The sequence below is a fragment of the Globicephala melas genome, chromosome 2 (genome assembly GCF_963455315.2).
Source record: "Globicephala melas chromosome 2, mGloMel1.2, whole genome shotgun sequence".
Lineage (NCBI taxonomy): Eukaryota > Metazoa > Chordata > Mammalia > Artiodactyla > Delphinidae > Globicephala > Globicephala melas.
In genome coordinates, this window is record NC_083315.2 from 56,406,693 (window position 1) to 56,427,797 (window position 21,105).

At 43.7% G+C, this 21,105-nt stretch overlaps 1 protein-coding gene across 5 annotated transcripts in view; it reads left to right on the forward strand.

The window, feature by feature from the left end:
- Positions 1-21,105, forward strand: part of LOC115862920 (OTU domain-containing protein 7A) — a 398,816-nt gene that overhangs the window by 192,956 nt on the left and 184,755 nt on the right. For 3 of the 5 annotated variants that reach the window (XM_060293933.1, XM_060293934.1, XM_030875278.2), the window contains 2 exons: positions 1,917-2,044; positions 19,506-19,600. Coding sequence is in view for 2 of the 5 variants with exons in the window: in XM_060293932.1 (XP_060149915.1) it covers positions 19,689-19,777 (89 nt within the window). In the remaining 3 variants the exon portion in view is untranslated. Of the gene's footprint in view, positions 1-1,916; positions 2,045-19,505; positions 19,601-19,642; positions 19,778-21,105 lie in introns of those variants that run through there. The other 2 variants (XM_060293932.1, XM_060293935.1) reach the window with 1 other exon arrangement.

Here is a 21,105-nt window from a genome sequence, read left to right on the forward strand (position 1 = left end):
CCATTTGTATATCTTCTTTGGAGAAATGGCTATTAAAGTTCTTTACCCATTTTTAAACTGGGTTGTTTGGGTTTTCTGTTGAGTTGTAGGAGTTCTTTATATATTCTGGATATTAATCACTTATCAGATATATGATTTGCAAATATTTTCTCCCATCTCATGGGTTGCCTTTTCACTCTGTTGTTGGTATCATTTGATATGAAGGTTTTAATTTTGATGAGGTCCAATTTTTTTGTTGCTTGTGCTTTTGGTGACATACCCGAGATATCATTGCCAAATCCAACGCCATGAAGATTTTCCTCTATGTTTTCTTCCAAAAGTTTTATACTTTTAGACCTTACATAAAGGGTTTTTGATCCATTTGAGGTAATTTTTATATATGGTGTAAGGTAAGGGTCCAACTTCATTCTTTTGTATGTGGATATCCAAGTTTTCCCAACACGGTTAATTGAAAGACTGTCCTTTCCTCATTGAATGGTCTTGACACCCTTGTCAAAAATTACTTGACCATATATGCAAGGGTTTATTTCTGGACTCTCTATTTTATCCCATTGATCTGTCTATATAGCTGTCTTTATGCCCAGACCACACTGTTTTGATGATTATAGCTTCATAGTAAGTTTCAAAATCAGGAAATGCGAGACCTTCAACTTTGTTCTTCTTTATCAAGATTGTTTTGGCTACTGATTCTCATTCTTTTGCATTTAGTGTCTTCCCATGTCTGTTTAAGAATTCAGCTAGGTTTATGAAGATGTGTGATTTATCCATGTGGATGGGAAAGGTGAAAGGAGAAACCAGCTGGGGGTCTGGAGGCTCAGGACCTGCAGGGACAGGATAGGCCATCCCCAGGCTCTGGGCACACCCCCTGACAGGGGCAATCCCTAGATGCAGGTGAGATCCTCAGACTTCACCCAGAACCTAGGTGTTAACATGGAGGAAAGCATCCCTCCCCATGTGGTATAGTCTTCCCATCCCTCCCCATCCCTGTACCCCATGTGGTGTAGTCTCTGTAGGGTGCACAGAGGTGACCCAGCTCCTTCTCCTCACCTGTGCAGTCATGGCCCTCCTAGCTCACAAGCATCCTGGGGGTCTGATGCCTGAAAGAAAACCCCACATTGCAGATAAGCAAATGGATCTCAGGCGTCAAGATGCTGTTCATAACACCACCCCATCACCACTGGGGATCACCTTGCACTCACCTGGACTGAGGTATGGTCCACAGGGACCCTCCTGACTCAGGATGCTATCAATAACACTTTGACCCCACACTGGATCCTGGTGCACCCCACCAGGAATGAGGAGTGGTCATCAGCCTGACCTCTCAAATTCCCTGAGGATCACACCACGATCCTGGCAAGGATGATGAACAGCTTCCTAACTTTGCGATTCCCCGTGGACTGTGCCACCTGAGGTTCTCCTGGGATGTCAGAAGTCGGGGTTCTGTCTGTGAGCGCCTCTGTGCACCTGCCCTGGAACATCAGCATAGCCTGTGAACTTCTCATGGCTCTGACCTCACAGTCACTTCTGTGAGTTGACACCTGCCTGGGATACTTTTCCATTTATCCTGACCTACCTCCCAATGCCTGTATTTATTTAAAAATTAAAGGGTGGGATGGTGTGTGAAGAAGGGAGATTCACTATCAAGACCATTTCAAGTTCAAATTCTATCTTGATTGTGGTGGTGGTTACACAGTTGTACACATTTTGTTAAAATACATGTATTTTATTGTATGTAATTATTTCTCAATAAAGTTAATTAAAAATTTTTAAAAGAGCATTTCAAGTTCATACCAAATATTTTAAATCATTTTAAAATTTGAAATATACAAATTAAAAAATATTTTAAAAATTCTTAAATTTTAAATTCTCACTTTTAATGGAATGTGAATATTCTCTTTTATTCTTGTCTTTTCCAGAGTTCTCAGGGGCTGTGATCTCACGCCATTCACTGGGGCAATAATGGGCCATTTCCAGCAGGGACGATGCCGCGTTGCCCCCGGTGCCTAACTGCCACCCACCTCCAGAGAATCTCAGTGTCTGAAAAGTAAGTCCCGTGTTCATGGGGTCCCTTGGGACCGTGCTGGGGGGCCAAGTGCAGTCAACATCTCCAACAACAGAGCTTGTAGTGGTCCTGGGAACAAATGACCTGAAAATCAGGTTTAAATCCAGGGAGGAATGGTATGTTAATTTATCCACTAAAGTCCATCAAGAGGAAATTGTGAAATGAATTTCGTGTTGCATTAGGATTTGTGTTTAGAATAGTAAACATTACCCTTAAAAAGAATGTGGCTGTGGTGAATGACCAACAGGTGATTTGATTTACACTAATGCAAAATTTATTAAGCAACTTTGTTGCCATCTGTAGCTATCATGATTGATTTTTAAAATATTACGAGTCATTTAAACAAAAGACAAAAGTCTCATCTTAACATATTAATTGCTTTTATTTGTAATGTTCTTTGTTCTTGTCCAAAAATAGAATTTTTATCTAGCTGATATCAGAGCATAGCAATTCTTTTGCCTTATGACTCTTCAAACAAATATCTTCACTTACTATTTTGGCTACTTTTCTTTTGATAAACTTCAGATTTATAGGAAAATGGAAAAATAGTATAGTGAATACATATAATCTTCACTCAGAGTTACCAGATGTTTACCCAAATACACACGTGAACAGATACATACACACATGGAGAGATTGTAAATATGGATTTGTGTGTTATGGATGTGTGTTCAGCTTTTGTCTCTGAATCATGTGAATCATGGGAAAGTAAGTTGCAGACATCATGACATACTTTGTATATATCTCCTAAGTTCATAGATTGTCTTCTTTAAAGGTATACTATGATACCATTATCACTGTGGAAGTCAACACTGATAAAGTAATATTATCTAATATATAGTCCCAATTCAAATACCCCTGGTTGCCCAAAGTACTCTTTATAGCTGTTTTCCATTATCTAGAATTCAATTACATGACATGCACTGAATCTGGTTATGTCTCTTTAAACCTGAACCAAAACTGTTTTTTGTGATGCTGACTTTTTTTTTAAGAATCTAAGCCGTTTGTTTTGTAGAGTATCTCACAGTTGTCTGACTGTTGCCCTCATGCTTAGCTCCAGGTAGACATCTCGTGTATTTGCCTCACATCAGTGGTCCCACCACCTCATCGTGACCTGGTATTGGTAGTGAACGGTTCACCTGGCTAAGGTGATTTCTGCCAGAGCTCTCCTTTATGATGTTGCCGTATTTATTCTTTTCTAATTAATAAGTAGTCTGTGGGGTGAGCTTTGAGACCATGAGAATATTCTCTTTCCCAGATAATTTTCACCCAATGGCTTTAGCATCCATTGCTGGTTGTATTATGATTTTTCAGGCCATGGGAATATTCCCTTTCCCAGATAATTTTCACCCAATCGCTCAATCAGTGCATCATACTCTCTTTCCTGTCACATAGTCCTTCATTTTTCGCTTTTTCCACGGCTGTGAGATATCACACAAGGGAGTATCTGGGTGGTCAAGAGAAGGACTCTGAAATCAGACCATCTAAGGTGTGCCCCTTGTCTCTGTCATACACTGACCCGATGACCTTGGGCAAAGGCTTCACCTCATAAACCCTCAGTGCCCTTGTCGTTAACTCTGGAGACAAGAGTAAGTCCTGCGAGAGGTGTCCGGCAGGTCTGGAGCCATGGTTGGTGCTCACCGGGTATTATTACAGAGGCAGGGAGGATGGCTAAGTGCCCATTGGGTACTGCACCACCCCTGAGATGGTTTGTAAGCCATGAAAGCTGATTAAGACCTTTGGCCAAAAGGCTGATGAACCTGAACAACAGAGCAGAGGATCCCCCTGGTCTGAGCGCTCATAAGTGCTCATAATCGTAAGTCCCTGCGGTTAGGAGGTTGCATAGAGAAGCAAACTCAGCATGGCAGGAAGCATCCACCAGCGAACAATGTCCCAGTGAGGTGCCTCCACCACTGTTCTGGTTACTCCTCACGCTCTCCGTCACACTCCCCTCCTCCCTGCCCCATGCCTGGACCTCCCTGGCCTGCTGTCTGTTTGCGTTTCAGTCACAGGTTACTAATTGGACTTCTTGTCTGAAGGTTATTAGATTTCTTTCTGTTTAGATTAAGTCCCCATGGTTTTATTGAGCTCTCTGGCCATGGAATCTTCCTTGAGAATGTTTTAGAAATTTTACCAAGGAAATAGCTTAGGAATATACATGTGATTTACAAGCTACACATGGACATGGATTAGACTGGGTCTTAAGGAGGGAAAAAAAGATTGCTGTTGGAGAACACTTCTAGCTAGAGTATCTTCAGAATGCTTCCTCTGTACATTTTACTTGTCTTGTTTTCTTCCCTGCAATGCTTTTGTTTTCTTTTTTTTTTTGATTAAAGTATAGTTGATTTACACTGTTTTGTTAATTACTGCTGTACAGCAAAGTGATTCAGTTATACATATATATACCTTCTTTTTTTATATTCTTTTCCATTATGGTTTGTCACAGGCTGTTGAATATAGTTCCCTGTGCTATACAGTAGGACCTTGTTGTTTACCAGTTCTCCCCCTTGGCACCCTTCCCCACAATTCTTAAAAGCAGACGAGGGCTGCTCTGATAAAGGATGCCTGTGGCTGCGTCCAGTGTGCTTCCTGCTTGTCAGGCTGAGCTTGTGGGATGTCTCTGTGGTGTCACCTCTTCTCCTGCCTCCTGGGGTGATGCCAGCCTGGCTGGCCCATGGTTAGCCAGGGCAAAGGCTAGGTCCTACAGACCCGGGGGTGACACCTCTGTGTGGGGCATGGACCCCAGCCCAAAGCTCCCCTGAAGTCTCCCAACTCCTCCTTCCATTTTCCTCCTTCTTAGCCGTTCACGAGCCGGGGACCCTCTGCCTGTCTCTGTGTCCCCTTGGGATGAGCTCCTTGGGGAAGGGACTAGGGTGCAGGTGTGACATAATTCTTGATGGGATGGGTGAAGCTCATTCGAAAATCAAATCTCTGCTTCTACAGGAACACAGAAGAAATCACTTGGGTTTCTTTGTTTTTTTGAAATATAGTTGATTTACAACGTTGTGTTAGATTCAGGTTACAGCACAGTGATTCACTTATACATATATATATATAAATAAATATATTCTTTTTTTACGTTCTCGTCCATTATAGGTTATTACAAGACATTGAATACAGTTCCCTGTGCTATACAGGAGGTCCTTGTTGGTTACTTGAGTTTCATTTGAACACATGGATAGAAATATCAGGGCTGCCTTTTTTCCGTTTCCCAAAGTGCACCCTGGGGAATTTCTGCCCACTTGGAAACCTGAGTTACCTGGTTTTGTGTAAGAGGCACACTCCCAGCCAGTGTGCTTGAGGATGGCACGGAGGCGGCTTGAAGCCAAGGAGAAGCCCCTCTTGGAGAAGCCTCCTCCCAGAGCTTGGCAGGTCCTGGGCCTCGCGGGGGGCCTCCCTGGCAGCCCTGGGCCGGGACCCTGAGTCCCTCTCTTCCCACTCCCTTTTTTCCTCTTCCTCGTCCCTGACAGGAGCTGCGGTGGTTGGGGTGGCAGGGGGAGTCCTCTCCTGCAGCTGCTTGCCTGAGTCCTATAGGAGCTCACGTTTTTCTGGGGCAAGTGTGAGCAGGGCACTGTATTTGTCTGTGTCACACACACCCACACCTCCCCAGGAAGGACAGACCCTGCAACAGCCCCGGGCTAGCTGGCATATCCGGGCCATGAGGAAGGGCGGCGGAGCGGGGGGGCTGAGGTCCACTTGGGGGACCAGGCTCTGCCCACGGGTGCCAAACTGTAGGGCCGTGGGGTGGGGATGCTGTGCTCCACCCATGGGAAGCGTAAGCCTGTGGGCTCCGAGGTTCCAGGGTCTCAGGGTCAGGTGTTCACTCCCACTCTCTAGCAGGGTGGCCACGACCCCCAGGCTGCCCGGGGTGCGGGGGGATGGTCAGCAGTGCCTGGGGGGATTGTCCTCCCAGCAAAAAGAAAAAGAATTATTGAAATCAGTTGCCTCAAACTTGCTCTGACATTTCCTCCAAAGCTGCGATGCTTCTTATTTGGTCTTGATCCAATGCTTCGTGTTTGAGTGAAACTGGTTTCACCATTCTTTCCTCGGGGGAGTTGGACATATATATTTTCTGCTTAAAAATGCCATTTCTTTCTTAACTCAAACAGTTGATCCCATATCTTTAACTTCGTATGCATCCATTTAAGTATAGAAACAACCTTTTAAAAATTATGAGTTCTTTTTTATTTACAAAACAGAAATAGACCCACAGACATAGAAAACAAACTTACAGTTACAACCGGGGAAAGGGGGTGGGGGATAAAATCAGGAGTTTGGGATTAACATATACACACAACTGTATGTAAAATGGATGACAAGGACCTACTGTGTAGCACAGGGAACAATACTCAATATCTTATAATGACCTATAAGGGGAAAGAATCTGAAAAAGGATATATATATGTATAACTGAATCACCGTGTAAAACAGGAATTGCTATCCTCATTTCATTTCAAAGGTGAAGCAGTGAGAGCCGGGGACCAAATTGATTGTCCCAGTTTATTTGCAGGGCTGTGTGCATTTGTATTTTAAGGTAAGTGTTCGTAGTGACTAAAGATTGGAACTCAGGTATCCAAAGAACACAGTTGGTAGCTTAAACACATTCAGGTCATAAATTTGTCAGGTTAGTATAGGAAGCTGGTTGGGTTCTTAAAAATTACCTATCTCAATGTCAGCTATTATAAAATGTTCAGAGCCATCCAGGTTGATGGATGTCTATAAATGTCTTTTTCCTTTTTATTTATTTGTTCCTTTGTTTAGGTAAACTGGCTTGTTCTGTTTGGAGAGATAGAAACTTAGATAAGACTGAATTTTACTGGTCACTAACACGTGAATATTCAGCTAATAGGAGCCTGTTAAAAAGCCCAAAAGCTGAAATTCTCCTGTGCTTGTGAAATTTAATTATGTTTTAATGGAAAAGAACGATGACATCTATTCCCTTTGTTTCACTTACTGTAAGTATGCTGGAAACTTCCAAGTGTAAATGTCCAGCTCACTGGAACTTCTATCTAAATGTCCCTTAGACCAGGGGTCCCCAACCCCTGGGCCACCGACTGTTAACCGTCTGCAGCCTGTTAGGAGCTGGGCCGCACAGCAGGAGGTGAGCGGCGAGCAAGCAAACTTCATCTGCTGCTCCCCATCGCTCCCCATCGCTCCCCATCCCTCCCCATCCCTCCCCATCGCTCCCCATCGCTCCCCATCCCTTCTCATCCTTCCCCATCCCTCCTCATCCCTCCCCATCCCTCCGCATCCCTCCCCATCCCTCCCCATCGCTCCCCATCACTCCCCATTGCTCCCCATCGCTCCCCATCCCTCCTCATCCCTCCCTATCCCTCCCCATCGCTCCCCATCCCTCCCCATACCTCCCCATCGCTCCTTATCACTCCCCATCCCTCTCCATCCCTCCCCATCGCTCCCCATCCCTCCCCATCCCTCCTCATCCCTCTCCATCGCTCCCCATCCTTCCCCATCCCTCCCCATCCCTCCTCATCGCTCCCCATCCCTCCCCATCACTCCCCATCCCCATACAAAATCTCAGTTGTCTGTGTTCTGTTCCATTGAACTGTGTATCTATCCTTTCCCAAATACCACGCTGTCTTGACCACAGTAGGTTTATAATGCATTTTTAAATGGGTAGCATGAATCCTCCAACTTCTCTTTTTTCAAAATTGTTTTGGCTAATCTGGTTCCTTCATCTTTCCATATAAGTTTTAGAATCAGCTTGTCCATGTCTACAAAGAATCCTGCTGGGATGTTGAATGGGATTGCATTAAATTTGTAGATGATTTGAGGGTAATTGACAACTGTATTGTATTTTACAATCCATGCAAACAGTACATCTCACCATTTATTTTGGCCATGGTTGGTCTCTTTTGTTGTCTGAGTTTTGTGAGCTCCCTACAGTTTTGTTCCTGGAATATGTACTTGCTCTGTTGACCTCCAGGCCTGTAAACATCCTGTTCTATCTTTCTGGCTCTGTCCATACTTCCTCCACCCACACTCACATGAAGACCAGGTCTCTTCCTCTTCAGTTGCAGAATTCCTAGTTCTTCTGTGGTTTGCAGATGAGAGGTGGCTTCCTCAGCCCCCGCTAATTCTCTCCTCCATGCCAACGTAGGTCAGGCTTGTCTCTCTCATAGCACTAAGCACCACATAATGTCACTGCTTCTTTAATTTGTTCCTTTCAGCCACCAGCCTGAATACTCTTTGAAGGCAGAGCCCAGGCCTGATTTTGGATTGTATGCCTGGCACACAACACAGAGAAAGGGCTCAGTTAACAGCAATTGATTATGGAAATGTAGAAATAAAGATATGAAGGGAAATGAAGGGGGAAGATAAACTAACAGTTAATGAGGCGCTAGTCTGTGTCAATCACTGTGCAGGGCAGAGATAGATAAATAGATTGATTGATACAGAAAAATTAGATCGACAGAAAGACAGTAAAACAGATAGACATAAACATGTAGAGAGAGAGAGAAAGATAGAAGAAGGTGGACAGACAGACAGACATTCAGACAGACAGATAAAAGCAGAAAATCAGATGAATACGTCGACAGACATATATATGTAGATAGACAAATGGGTTGAAAGACAGACAGACATAGAGACCAGCAGATAGACAGACAGTTACTAGATTAGATAAATAGTCAGATAGACAGATAGTAGTAAGATAGATAGAAAATCAGGAAAAGGGGAGGTAGACTGACAGTGAGAAAGACAGATATTTATATGAATATATAGTGAGATAGATAAACATATAATCAGATAGGTAGCCAAACAGAAAATGAGAGAGATTGAAAGGTAGACAGGTAGGTAGATAGGTGAGTAGGCAGATATGTAGGTGGGTAGAAATAGAGAAGGAAGGAAGGGAGGGAGGAAGGGGTAATATTTTTATTTTAGCTAATCTTAACAAAATTCTAAGGAAGGTGTGGTATATTCCCGCCTGTATAGATGAGGAAGTAGATTCAAGGGGCTTTAGTGACCGTCCAGAGGTCATTCTTGCAGAGAATGGCAGCACCCAGGTCCAATCGGCCCGGCCTTTCTTCTTTGCTTCTCCAGTTCCCATCACTGCCTGACCAATCTGAGCCTTTCCTTTCTCTTGTTCCCTTCTGCTTGCATACTTGAGCCCACCTGTCATTTCTTGCTTACCTAATTGAATAGTTTCCATGGAAAACAGTGCTTCAAGTAATGTGTATTATATGAGCACAAGGGCAGAGAGCTCAGAAGGCCAGAAAGTAAAAGGAGGGCTGTGCCTCCTTCAGACATTTTCCTACACATGAGATTCTTTTTCCCTTCACTACTTTTAATTACTCTATAATACATGGACATTCTCATGTGCCTTAGAGAAATTTTCATATTGACACCTCTGAGGCAGGTCATGTCCTGGTGCCATAGGTGATGCAGCCGTTCCCCTTTGACAATCATTTTGGATATTTCCAGCCGTGCTGCAAAGAACATCCTTATTCACACATCCGTGTGCACTTGAGCAAGGCTGACTCTATGGAAGATACCAAAAGGCAGAAGTACAGAGCTACAGGTTATTCACATTTAAAAAATTATATACTGAACAAAATGCCCTCTACTGACCTCACCATGAGCCCCATATATTCCCCCTAGCAGTGGAAAAAAAGGACCCATTTCACCTCACCAGAGCTGATCTTTTCAAACTTAATTTTTTGAGGGGCCATTCTGGTGGGGTAGGGGTTGGGCAGGCATGGTTAATGGTTATCTTACTGTTTAATTTGTATTCCCCTCATTATTACTAAGGTTGCTTATCTTTCCGTATACTGATTTGTCATGTGAGCTTCCTGTAAACTGCACATTTTATAAAATTTGCCAAATTTTTCTTGTTCCGTGTGTCTTTAATTATTCGGATATGTTCATTATCTATTCTGAATGTCAATCCCTTGTTTATTATATATTTTCCAAAATTTTCTCCTGTTCTATCTAATTTTGAAGTTTTTACAGGATTTTTTTGTCATTCAGAAGTTTATTGATTTGGCATTTTTGCTGTTATTCATTTTATCAAATTTTTCTGTGATGGGCTGTTTGTATCTTAAGAAGGCTTTCTGTATGAGTCAGGGTAGGCTAAATGCTACGACAAACATTCTTCAAATCCTGGTGCTTTAACAAAGTACAGTTTTATTTTTTGCCATATGTCAGCCCAGTGTGGGTAGCATGGAGAGCCCTCTCTCCCATTCTCTCTCTCTCTGTCTCTGTCTCTGTCTCTCTCTCACACACACACACATTTTCCATCCTCTCTCATTGATCTCTGTCTGCCCCTTCCCACACTACTTTAATCAAGTACTTTATGTTTGATGTGTGGTGGAACACACTTCTGCATCCACTTTGAACTTTATCAAAAGCTCTTTGGAATTTCTTGCTTCTTTATTCTTCTAAGTTTTAGAAACTGTCAAATTCCATAAAAATTCTGTTGTGATGGCATTGAATTTATTGTAAGAATTAGAATCTTAAAAATATAGTCTTCCCGTCCATTTATTTTTCTTTCTTTCCTTCAATAAAGGTTGTTTTTTGTCCAAAAAAAAAGTTTCTCTCATGTTTGTTGTGTGATCCCTAGTTAATTATAGAAATTTTAATGAAATGGATCTTTTTTGTTTTTTACAAAAATGATTAACTGGCTAATGTTAGTATGTAAAAAAGGTATTGATTTTTGTGTGTTGGTCTCGTTCCAGCCATTTAAAATGTTCTCGTTTGTTCTAAGACTTGGTCATGGGTTTGTTCTGAACTTTGATGGCATTGCTTCTAAAGTTTGCATTATTAGGTAGGATCATTGTTATAAGTTTGGAATAGCCTTTAATAAGTAAAGGAAGTTTTCTTCTATTCCTGGTTTGTTTCGAGTTAGTATAATGAAGGATGTGAGCTTTTCAGCATCTTTTGAGATGACCATATGGTTTTTCTTCTGGAAAGTGTTAATATAGCATATTAGCATTTGGCTAATATGTTTGGCTGTTAGTAACAGAGAGACAAAATAATAGGGGATTTAATAAGAGGGGAATTTGCTTCTCTCTCGTGAGTCTGGAGTGAGCATTTCAGGGATGGCAACTCCACAAATCCCCAGGCCTGCCTTCCTGCCAACTGAATCTCCCTGTACCCTTACTCCAATATCAAAGACCCTCGATGGGGCTGGGACTCCAGGGCCCTTCTTTGTCTTTTTATGTCTTTTTCTACAGTTGGATTCAGTTGCTAATCTTTTAAGGTTTTCATCTATGTTTATAAATGACATTGGCCTGTGACTTTCTCTTTTCTGTTGCTTCTTTTCTAATTCTGACGTCTGAATCATTTTCTCTTCATGTAGCAACTAGGAATAAGTTCCACTATAAATCACCAAGTATTTGACTTATTTGGCTTGAACAAATAGGTATTCATATGAGAAGAATGATGGGAAGTCCAGAGGGGTAAGGTCTAGGGCCTGGGCAAATGTTCAGTGATACCATCAGGGATGGACTTGTAACTCCACCAACCTTGCACTTTGCGTCTTGTCCTCTGACTTTCTACAATACCTCATAGACCCAAGATGGCGGGTATTCTTGGAGATGGTATTTCCTTGCTTAAGGCAGAAAGGAGGAGGAAAGGCAAGTGGGAAAGGACTATCAGTTAAGCCTGACCCCTTCTATTAGGGAAGCAAAATCTTTCCGATAAACTCAACCCGGTTGACTCCTGTCTCCATCACATAGACCAGAATCGTTCAGTGTGGCTGCACCCAGATTGGTGGATCCCAGCTCAAGGGGGAGAGATTACCAGCAACGGGCTTTGACCCATTTTGATTCATCCCCTGGTACTAGGAATGTTGTCAGTCTCCAAAACTCAAGGGTTCTCCACTGCGACCTGATAAACCAAGACTTTACCAGCAGTAGGCTGGTACAAAGTCTACTAAGAAAATGAATGAGTACCTTTCCATTTCTTTCTACACTCTTGATCCATTTTTCACTCTGTTACCAAATTTTTGTGTCTTTGTTTTCCTAGCACAGCACCTATCCATTCTCTACTCAGAAACTCCCAGCAGTTTCCCACTGGCCTCATGTTAGAGTCCAGATACTCATCCTGACAGCCAGTAGGTCTGACCCTGACCTTTACCTGCAGTCACCATGCCCACAGCTCTCCTACTCATGGTATTCCTGGATCTGGGGACATACAAGTGTGTTTTTGCCTCTTGGCCTGTGCTCATGGTGCTCACCGAGCTTGGAATGTCTTCTTTTCAGCCTTCCTAAATCCTCCTCAAAAACTCATCTTACATTTGGCCTTTTTCATTCTGCCAGGCAGAAGGAACTGCCCCCTTTCTAGTACCCTAATGATTTTGCTTATAAATCATATTATGGTATTTATACTAGTCTGAGTTGAATTATGGTTATTTTCGAGTCTACCCATCAGAATGGAGTAGGAACTTGGATTTAATGTTTTTATTTTGTTTGTTCACTCAGCAGATTTATTTAACATCTGATATATTCCAGCTCATGGTGATGTTAATGCAAAAGATAGGAACCCTGCCCTCCAGGACAACGCTCAGAGAGAGAAGGAGGCAAGTAGGTCAGCAGTGGCAGCCCAGGACCTATACACCTGCTTGAAGTGTTCCTCTCCTGTCATGAGGCCATGGAAGGAGCCTGACCCTTTAGGCTTTTTTTTAGACTCTTTTAACTCGATAGCAAGTACATCGTTTCCCAGAAGACCTGAATAAAATGATTGAAATCAATATTAGAAGTATAAACCTGATTAGTGAGTTGTTTGGATCTTTTTAAACGCTTGTTGATGCCACGTTAGTCTGGTTCAGACATAGATTTTATGCCTGTGTAACAGCTAGATTTGTGAGGCTGGAGAATAAAAGCATAAATCCTTCAAAGCGAGGGAGTCTTGCAAGCATTCCAGTGCTGGAGGCTTGAATTGTGCAGGGAAGCTCTGCTGGAGATTTGCAAGGATGCAGATATGCTCTGACATCCAAGTGCCCTTGGAAGGCGATCATTCCTGGGTGTGGGCACCTTCCACAGTTGCAGGGATGTCGCTGTCCTCTACAGGTCAGAATAAGTACCACCATGTCTCATGGCCTTAAAAATGTTCTTCCACGTTCAAGTATTATCTTCAAAATTAGTGATTATTATTTCTTGTGGCTTCTCTAAGAATTGTCTTGTCTTTAATTTGAGTTCAGTGTGGGAAGCAGCATGGAAAACGCAGTCTGTAACTCTTTGGGGATCTTGAGCCTTGAATGTGATGACAGCTGTACATCTGTTCTCATGTTAAGAACTGTTGAAGAATTAGAGATTTCACTTATTAACATGTCATTTCCATGCACACAATAGAAAACCGCAGTAGATCCTACACTCAGTACTATTACCAAAAGTATAAATTTTCGGAGAGACTTTTTTCCATCTTTCCATCCTGGGAGAAAAATCATTAAAAGGTGTGATTGAGTGTCTACTAAGGAAATGTTTTACTTCTGATCATACATCGATGCACATACTGTGTTTCAAAGGCACCATACATTTGGACATGAGAACATTTGAAGACCCCACACCATTATAAAGGGTTGGTGAATGGCAACCTCAGGTGTAAGTGGGTCTTTGTGGGAATCATTACTCTGCTACTGGGCTCTCTGATCTTCAGTAAAATGGAACAGAGCCACCTGCTTCGCGGAGTTGTTGTCTGAATGAGAGTTAACCCACCCATAAAGCCCTTGGTATACTCAACATCATCCTGGGCCCTTGGCAAATCGTAGTTATTTTCCTCATTTAGCTATAGAGAGGATTTATACCCATGGGAAGAATGTTTATCATTGTCCAACTCCTTTCAAATAAATTTGGAAGCTAAGATGAAATGGAATAAATCTGTAGGAAAGTACAGTCTAACGCAACTGAATCCTATAGAAATAGAAAGTCTAAACAGGGTAATTTCCATAGAAAAAAAGTAGAGGAAGTTGTAAAGGGTTCCCTCCAAAAGAAGCATCTGTAACAGATTGATTCACAGGGAATATCTGCCAAACATTCAAATATTAGGTGACTCCAATGCTACTTAGGTTATTGCAAGAGAATTGAGAAGGAAGATAAACATCTGATTTTGCTCTGTGTGTAGGATGTTGACTGTGAAACTTGACAAAGATTGCACATAAAAATAAAAACCGTGTATCAAGCTAATGCATTAATATCAACATAGGAATTTTAAATAAAAACTAGCAAGCTAAAGAAAAAAACACACAAGAAAAGAAATACCAATGAATGATTAAAGGAGATTTAGTCCAGAAGTATGAGTAAGGTTTACTATTAGAAGTTTATTAATAGATCTTAAGAAAAATATCATGTGAAAATCAACATCCATCCATGATAAAACTATTCAGTAAGGTATATGGGTACTTTCTAAACATATGTACACATGTGTGTATAGCCCAAAAGCCAGCAGCCAGCATCTTACTCAGTGTGGCAATACCACTAAAGTTAGGAGCAAAACAAAGATGCCCATTACCTCTATGAATAGTTAATATTATATTGAATTAGTCAATTTGATCAGGTAAGAGAAAACAGAGGCTTAAGAACTGAAAATTCAGAGTAACAATCTCTATTTGCATATGACGTGATTGTATATCTAGCAAACCAAAAATAAGTGAAAAAAAAGACCCTATGGATAAATTTCTACAAACATTAATTAAGAATTTAGTAAAAGAGCAGGATATAAATTTAACAGCCAGAAGTCAATAGCATTGTTTATAAATATGATAACCAGTTAACACACATAATGGGAGAAAAGATACCTTTTATGGATACCTAGGCATAAATATAACAGGAAAATACAGAAATAGACCCAATTGCATATGCAAACCTACCATATAGCGATGAAGACATCTGAAATCAGAGGGGCTTCCCCACTGATGGGTTTTTTTCTCCTAAGTGGTATTAGAATAGCTGGATAGACAGGGAAAATGATAAAATTGGATCCATTCCTCACTTGATCCACCAAGATCAAGTCCAACTGCATCAGCGCTTTCAATATAAAAAAATAAAACCCTTCAGTTAGTAGCAGGAAACATGAGTGAATTCCTCTATAATCTGGTAATGGGAATTTTTTTCAGATTAAGAGTCAGAATCCAGAAGCATAAAGGAAAAGATAGAAAACTATATATAAACTAGTTTTAACAGACACATTTTAGAACAGTTTTAAGTACACAGCAGAGTTGAGCAGAAAGTATGGACAGTTCCCATATAACTCCTGTCCCCACACACGGAGCCTCCACCGCTGTCAGCATCCCACACCAAAGTGATACATGTGTTACAATCAATGAACTTACACTGGTACATCCTCATCAACCAGGGTTCATAATGTACATCAGGGTTCACTCTTGGTGTTGTGCATTTGTTGGTTCGAAACCTTGGGAGTTCTCAGGGAGAAATCCCAAACTGGCCCACGTTCTCATATTTAATGAAACTAACTTACCTAAGGAAAGAAGCAAACAAATAAATGTGTGGAGTGCTTTCTAGGAAGTTGGATGGTTCTTTACTCTATTTGGTTATATAAACCTTATCATTTAAGGAGCTTATCATTTAAACTTGACATCAACTTGCTGATTTAATAAGGAACAAAAGCCTAATGCATAATAAAATGTGAGGGAAGTGCATTTTTAGCATTATTTCCATTTTAGCAATATTTCCCAAAGTGTGGAATAGCCCAGCCTGTGGATAAGCCTGGCCCCCAGCCTCCACATGTGACGTGCACAGTCCTCTGTGTGTGTGTGTGTGCGCGCGCAAGAGAGATCGGCGTGTTAAGAGGGTGTCTCCGTGGCAATAGCTTTTGTCCTATCTAGTTGGGGTCCCTGCGTGTGTAGCGTGACAGAGTTTACACTGTCACAGGGGTTATAGGGTAGCACCGCTGGGACCGAGCACGACTGTGGTTGGTTGGTCAGGAGTCAGGCAGGACACTGAGGGGAGCCGCACAAGAGACATCCTCAATGTGACAGACAGACCAGAGCACCTGTGAGTGTGCAGGACACCCTCCCAGGACTGTGGCCTCAGGGAATCAGGGGCCTGGGAGGGAGTGAGGGAGCCAGGGCTTGTGACAGGCTAGGCCAGGCTACAGTTGCCCAGACAGAAGGGCATGGGAAGGACCTCTGTGCTCTGGGCTCCCGGGTGACCCTCGCAGGGCTCCCAGCAGAAGAACGGCCACCTCAGTCTCACTGCCTGTTGAGGGGAAGGTAAAAGGCCGAGGACAGCTCTTGTCCCAAGAGGAAGACCAGGACACATCCCTTCAGCGCCACCCAGCTCTCCCTTCTCAAACCTCCATCACCTCACACACAGAGAGGAATCATGCAAATACCTTCTCAATAGATAACCAGCAAGGACCTACTGTGTAGAACAGGGAACTAAACTCAGTATCTTATAATAACCTATAAGGGAAAAGAATCTGGAAAAGAATATACATATGTATATATTTATATATGTAAAACTGAATCACTTTGCTATACACACGTTGTGTGAAACTAACACAACGTTGTAAATCAACTATACTTCAATTTAAAAAAATAAATAAAATCATTTATTAAAATATATAACATATATTTTTAAAGAGCACATAAATTATTTTTTAAAATACCTACTCAAGGATAAAGAGCGTGTCCCCCAAAATGTTTTTAGGAAAATGCCTAGCCAGGGGCCTGGTCCTCAGGACATGGTTAGTGACTCTTCTGATTCTCAGAGAGTTGCCCCCATGCTGGTGGTTTGTGACTAGAGCCAAGGATACAGCCCCCTTGTAGGCACATAGGTGGCCCTCGGGAAGGGAGCTGGCAGCTGGCAGCCCCCCACCATGGATGGCCTCAAGGGAACAATGCTGTGTTCACTGTACCTGCTGCATAAGCCACAGAGACACCCCCGCCCACGTGGAGTCGTCCTCACAGGGCGGCCGGGAGCAGGAGAAGGGCAAGTTCATGGCTATGTAGAAATGGAAGGAAGGACTCTCGGGTTCATTTTTTATCAATTTTCACATAACAACCAGAAACTTCTGCTCTTCTCTCTTTTTTGAGACATTCAAACCACAGGATGTTACAACAGAAAGTGTCCTTAGCTCACTTAACCAAAGCGCTGTATTTTGCAGGGAAGGGGCCGGAGGCTCCAGGATGAGCTTGGATGGTGGGTGCAGAAGCAACTCCCCTGACCCCCCTGCCTGGGCTCCCCACAGAGTCCCACTGTGCATTTCCAGGCCTCCACATCCATCTGCCCTGGACTCAGGGACTGGGGCACAGCCAGGAAGGAGGGTGCCTGTCATCCTGCCTGTGTCTGAACAGTGATACTCAGCAAGGTAGGGGCACACCGTGCCTCTGGTGCTCTCGGGAACGAGCACCTGCCTGTCTGCATCCATGCCTACACGTAATCAATTAGCAAACCTGCTGGTATTTCCAGCGGGACTGGGCGAGAGCAGTGAGAACACATGCATCCCCTCTATCATCCAGGCTAGCTCTTCAGTGCTTCCAGAGGCAGCAATTCGGTTCCTCAGTGGAGACCTGGGCAGGAGAGTGTTGTCCTTATCATCACCAGTTGGAGAATAGCTCACTTTTACTGAGCATGTGCTGTGGGCCGGTGTGTTTCATGCACTAAATCCTTCAAACTTTAGATCGGCTAAGAGGTACTATTATGATTTTAATCCACCAATGAGTAAACTTAAACAGTGTACCTGAGGCCACACAGGCAGTGGTGGTGGAGCCACTTTGGCACCGAGAGACTGATTCCAGGGCCAAGCCCCATCCCCAGACTGCACTGCGTCTCCTAAGGCAAAGCCACAGCGGGAACAGCTTGACACACCCCTGTCCCCAGGGCAGGAGGCAAGACCCTCAGAGAAGTTCTGTCCAAGGGCCAAGATATATGGCCACCCAGGCCCTCACAGGGCTAGAATGGGCCCGGGTGCCTTGGCCATGCAAGGCAGGTCGAGGGGCCTAGCAGTGCTCTCTGGAGGGCTGGCATGGGGCAGTGGGGGTGAGGACGGCCAAGGTGGCCGGGAGCCCGTGTCCCCACTGGCCTGGCTCCTCCTGTGTCATCACAGCGCATGAATGTGTGGCCTCAGTGGCATTAGGTTTAAGAAATAAGTCTTCAAGGGGACGTGCACATTAGCCTCTTGCGCGCAAATGTTTGTACTTGAATGTGGCGAAAAGGTCATTTGAAGCCCACCCTTTAATTTCTGTCTGTGTGGAGGACAAGGCACAGAGGAGGAGGTGTGGGCATGAATCTGCATTGCAGCGTTGGTGAAAGCCGGTCTTGGTCCCAGGTTGGCAACCTGGTGTAAGTGTAGAAATGATTTAGGTTGAGTTATGCGCAACAGCCAAAAGTTGGAAACAACCAAGGGTCCAGCTACAGATGAATGGCTAAACAAGGTGTGATCCATCCATATGGTGGATTATTATTCAGCCTTGTTGTGGCCTGCATTCTGTGACCTCCCAAAATTCATATTTTGAAGCCCTAACCCCCAATGTGATAGTATTAGGAGGTGGGGCCTGCAGGAGGTGATAGGGCTTAGGCGAAGTCATGAGGATGGAGCCCCCATGATACAGTTAGTGCCCTTTTGAGAAGATACCAGAGCTCTTGCTCACTCTGCCACGTGAGGACCCAGGGAGAAGGTGGCATCTACAAGCCAGGATGTGGGCTCCCACCAGACACCGGAGCTGCTGGCACCTTGATCTCGGACTTGCCAGCCTCCAGAACTGTGAGAAATCAATGTCCCTTGTTGGAGCCATCCAGTCTGTGGCATTTTGTGACAGCATCCTGAACTAAGATGAGCCTTAAAAAGGAAAGAAATCCCAACACCTATTACAACACAGATGCACCTTGTAGACACCATGCCAAGCAAAATAAACCAGTCACCGAAGGACGGATATTATGTGATTTACTGATAGGAGGCTCCTGAAGCCGTCAAATTCAGAAACAGAAAGTAGAGTGGTGGTTTCCAGGGGCTGGGGGAGGGGGGAAATGGGAGTTATTGTTTAATGTGGACAGAGTTTCTGTTGGGGAAGATGAAAAAGTTCTGAAGATGATGGTGGTGACGATGATGCACAATAATGCAGAATGTACTTAATACCACTGAACTGCACACTTCAAATGGTTAAAATGGTCAACTTCATGTTATGTATGTGTTACAACAATAAAAACATGCAAGATTCAATGTATTGATGGGGTGCTTACTATTAAGGTTGAAAACAGCTCTGTAATGGGAAAGGGATCCTCACTGAAATATAAGTACTTGCTACAAGGAAGAAATTTGAGACACCACCCCCCTTGCAGAAGCCCCCAGACGTGGGAGGTGATGGCCACCCAGTAAATAGGTGCCTGTAGGGCCCAGGAAGGCAGCGGGCTTGATGCAGGCAGTCAGCCGAGCCCCAGGTGCACCTCCTGTGACACGAAGCAAAGCCTCAGCCTCTGGCTGACTGTCAGGAGAGTAACATGCTCTTATCTTCTGCTTTGTCCCCCAGGTGGCAGTGACCAAAGAAGAGGCTCTCGTGGCCGAGGCCCCAGTACATGGAGAGAAGGAAGACAGCAATCTTCTAATTGGAGCCATATACATTAGGTCAAAGCATTTTCTTATTTTCGAGCCACACCAACTCAAAAATCACACCCCAGTCAGAGCCATGTGCAAGCTGGTGTAGTAACAGTGAATGTCTCTGAGGTCACAGGCCCCACTGTCTCGTTCCTCCATCCTGGCACCTTCGACGAGCTTATTTCTCCAACTCTTACAAATGCTCAGGTGGGCTCAGAGAAGTTACACAGCATGACACAGCTCATCACAGGGGCAGAGCTGGGGCTGAGTTTAGGCCAGCATTTCTGGCTCTAAAGCAGCAGCAGTCGGCACAGACCTAGCCCTCTGAGCAGGGCCCATCCAAGTGCTTATCTTGAAAAAGGAACGGGACACTCATCAATAGCATGGGATTTAAACTCACCCCACGACATGTAAAGTTAATTACATATTCATTAGGATAACATTTTCCATCATCTTTACTCAGCAAACTTTCTGTGAAGGTCCAAATAGTAAATATGTTTAGTTTTTTAATTTTAATTTGATCTGTTTATTTTATTTATTTATATATGGCCGCACTGCATGGCATGCTGGATCTTAGTTTCCCGACCAAGGATCAAACCCATGCCCTCTGCAGTGGAAGCGCAGATTCTTAACCACTGGACCTCCAGGGAAGTCCAGTATGTTTGGTTTTGTGGGCCTTGTGGTCTTCTCTGTTTTAACTGCTCGACTCAGCCACGTGCACAAGCGACCACAGACAGTACAACGAGTGGGCGTGGCTGGTTCCAATACAACTTTATTCACAAAGTCAAGTGGTGGACCAACCCCTTATTGAAGGAGACAGAGGGTGCATTTGTGCTTTATCAGGCATGTCTGTATTACCACTGGTGGCCCTGGTTCACTGGTGGGAGTCACCCTCACATGCTGTGTGCTGGTTGGTTTTCCCCAGCAGCCGGCTGGCACCGTCGGCCTGTGGTCAAGCTGCAGGGCACTGTTTTATCCCCCTACCTGGGATTATTCTGCCAAGGAAATCTGAGAGCTTTATGAATTTTGTTGGATTGTTGTTGTGAGAATGACAACTCTTGGAAAGTTGGCGAACGGTTTGTCCTCTTCAGCAAGCGTAGTATTTCTGTCGACTCTGGATTGATGTGGAATCTTTCCTGAGAGCCAAGTGAGGGGGAGGGCTGAGGTGGGCACAGGGATGGGTCAGTGATAAAGGCATAGGTGGGATATAGTGGCAACACAATTACATTTGTGGAAGTGTTACACGTCTGCATAACTTGGAAGGGGATTAGAAATCTAGCGACTCCAAATGAATCTTAAGATCCGGTGTTTAATTTTTCTAGACCAACCTAGACCAACCTTTCCAATCGGTAGTCACTGAAATAGAACGCAAAGTAGGAAGCACTGAGCTGGGAATGCCCCCTCTCTCCTGTGGCAGCTACAAAGGGAAGACATTTGAGTCTGACTTTTATTATTTATTGTCACACATCAGGCAATCAGGCAATGTCCCACATTGGCTCAAACATGTGGCACAGCAAGCAGAACTGGTTTCTTCT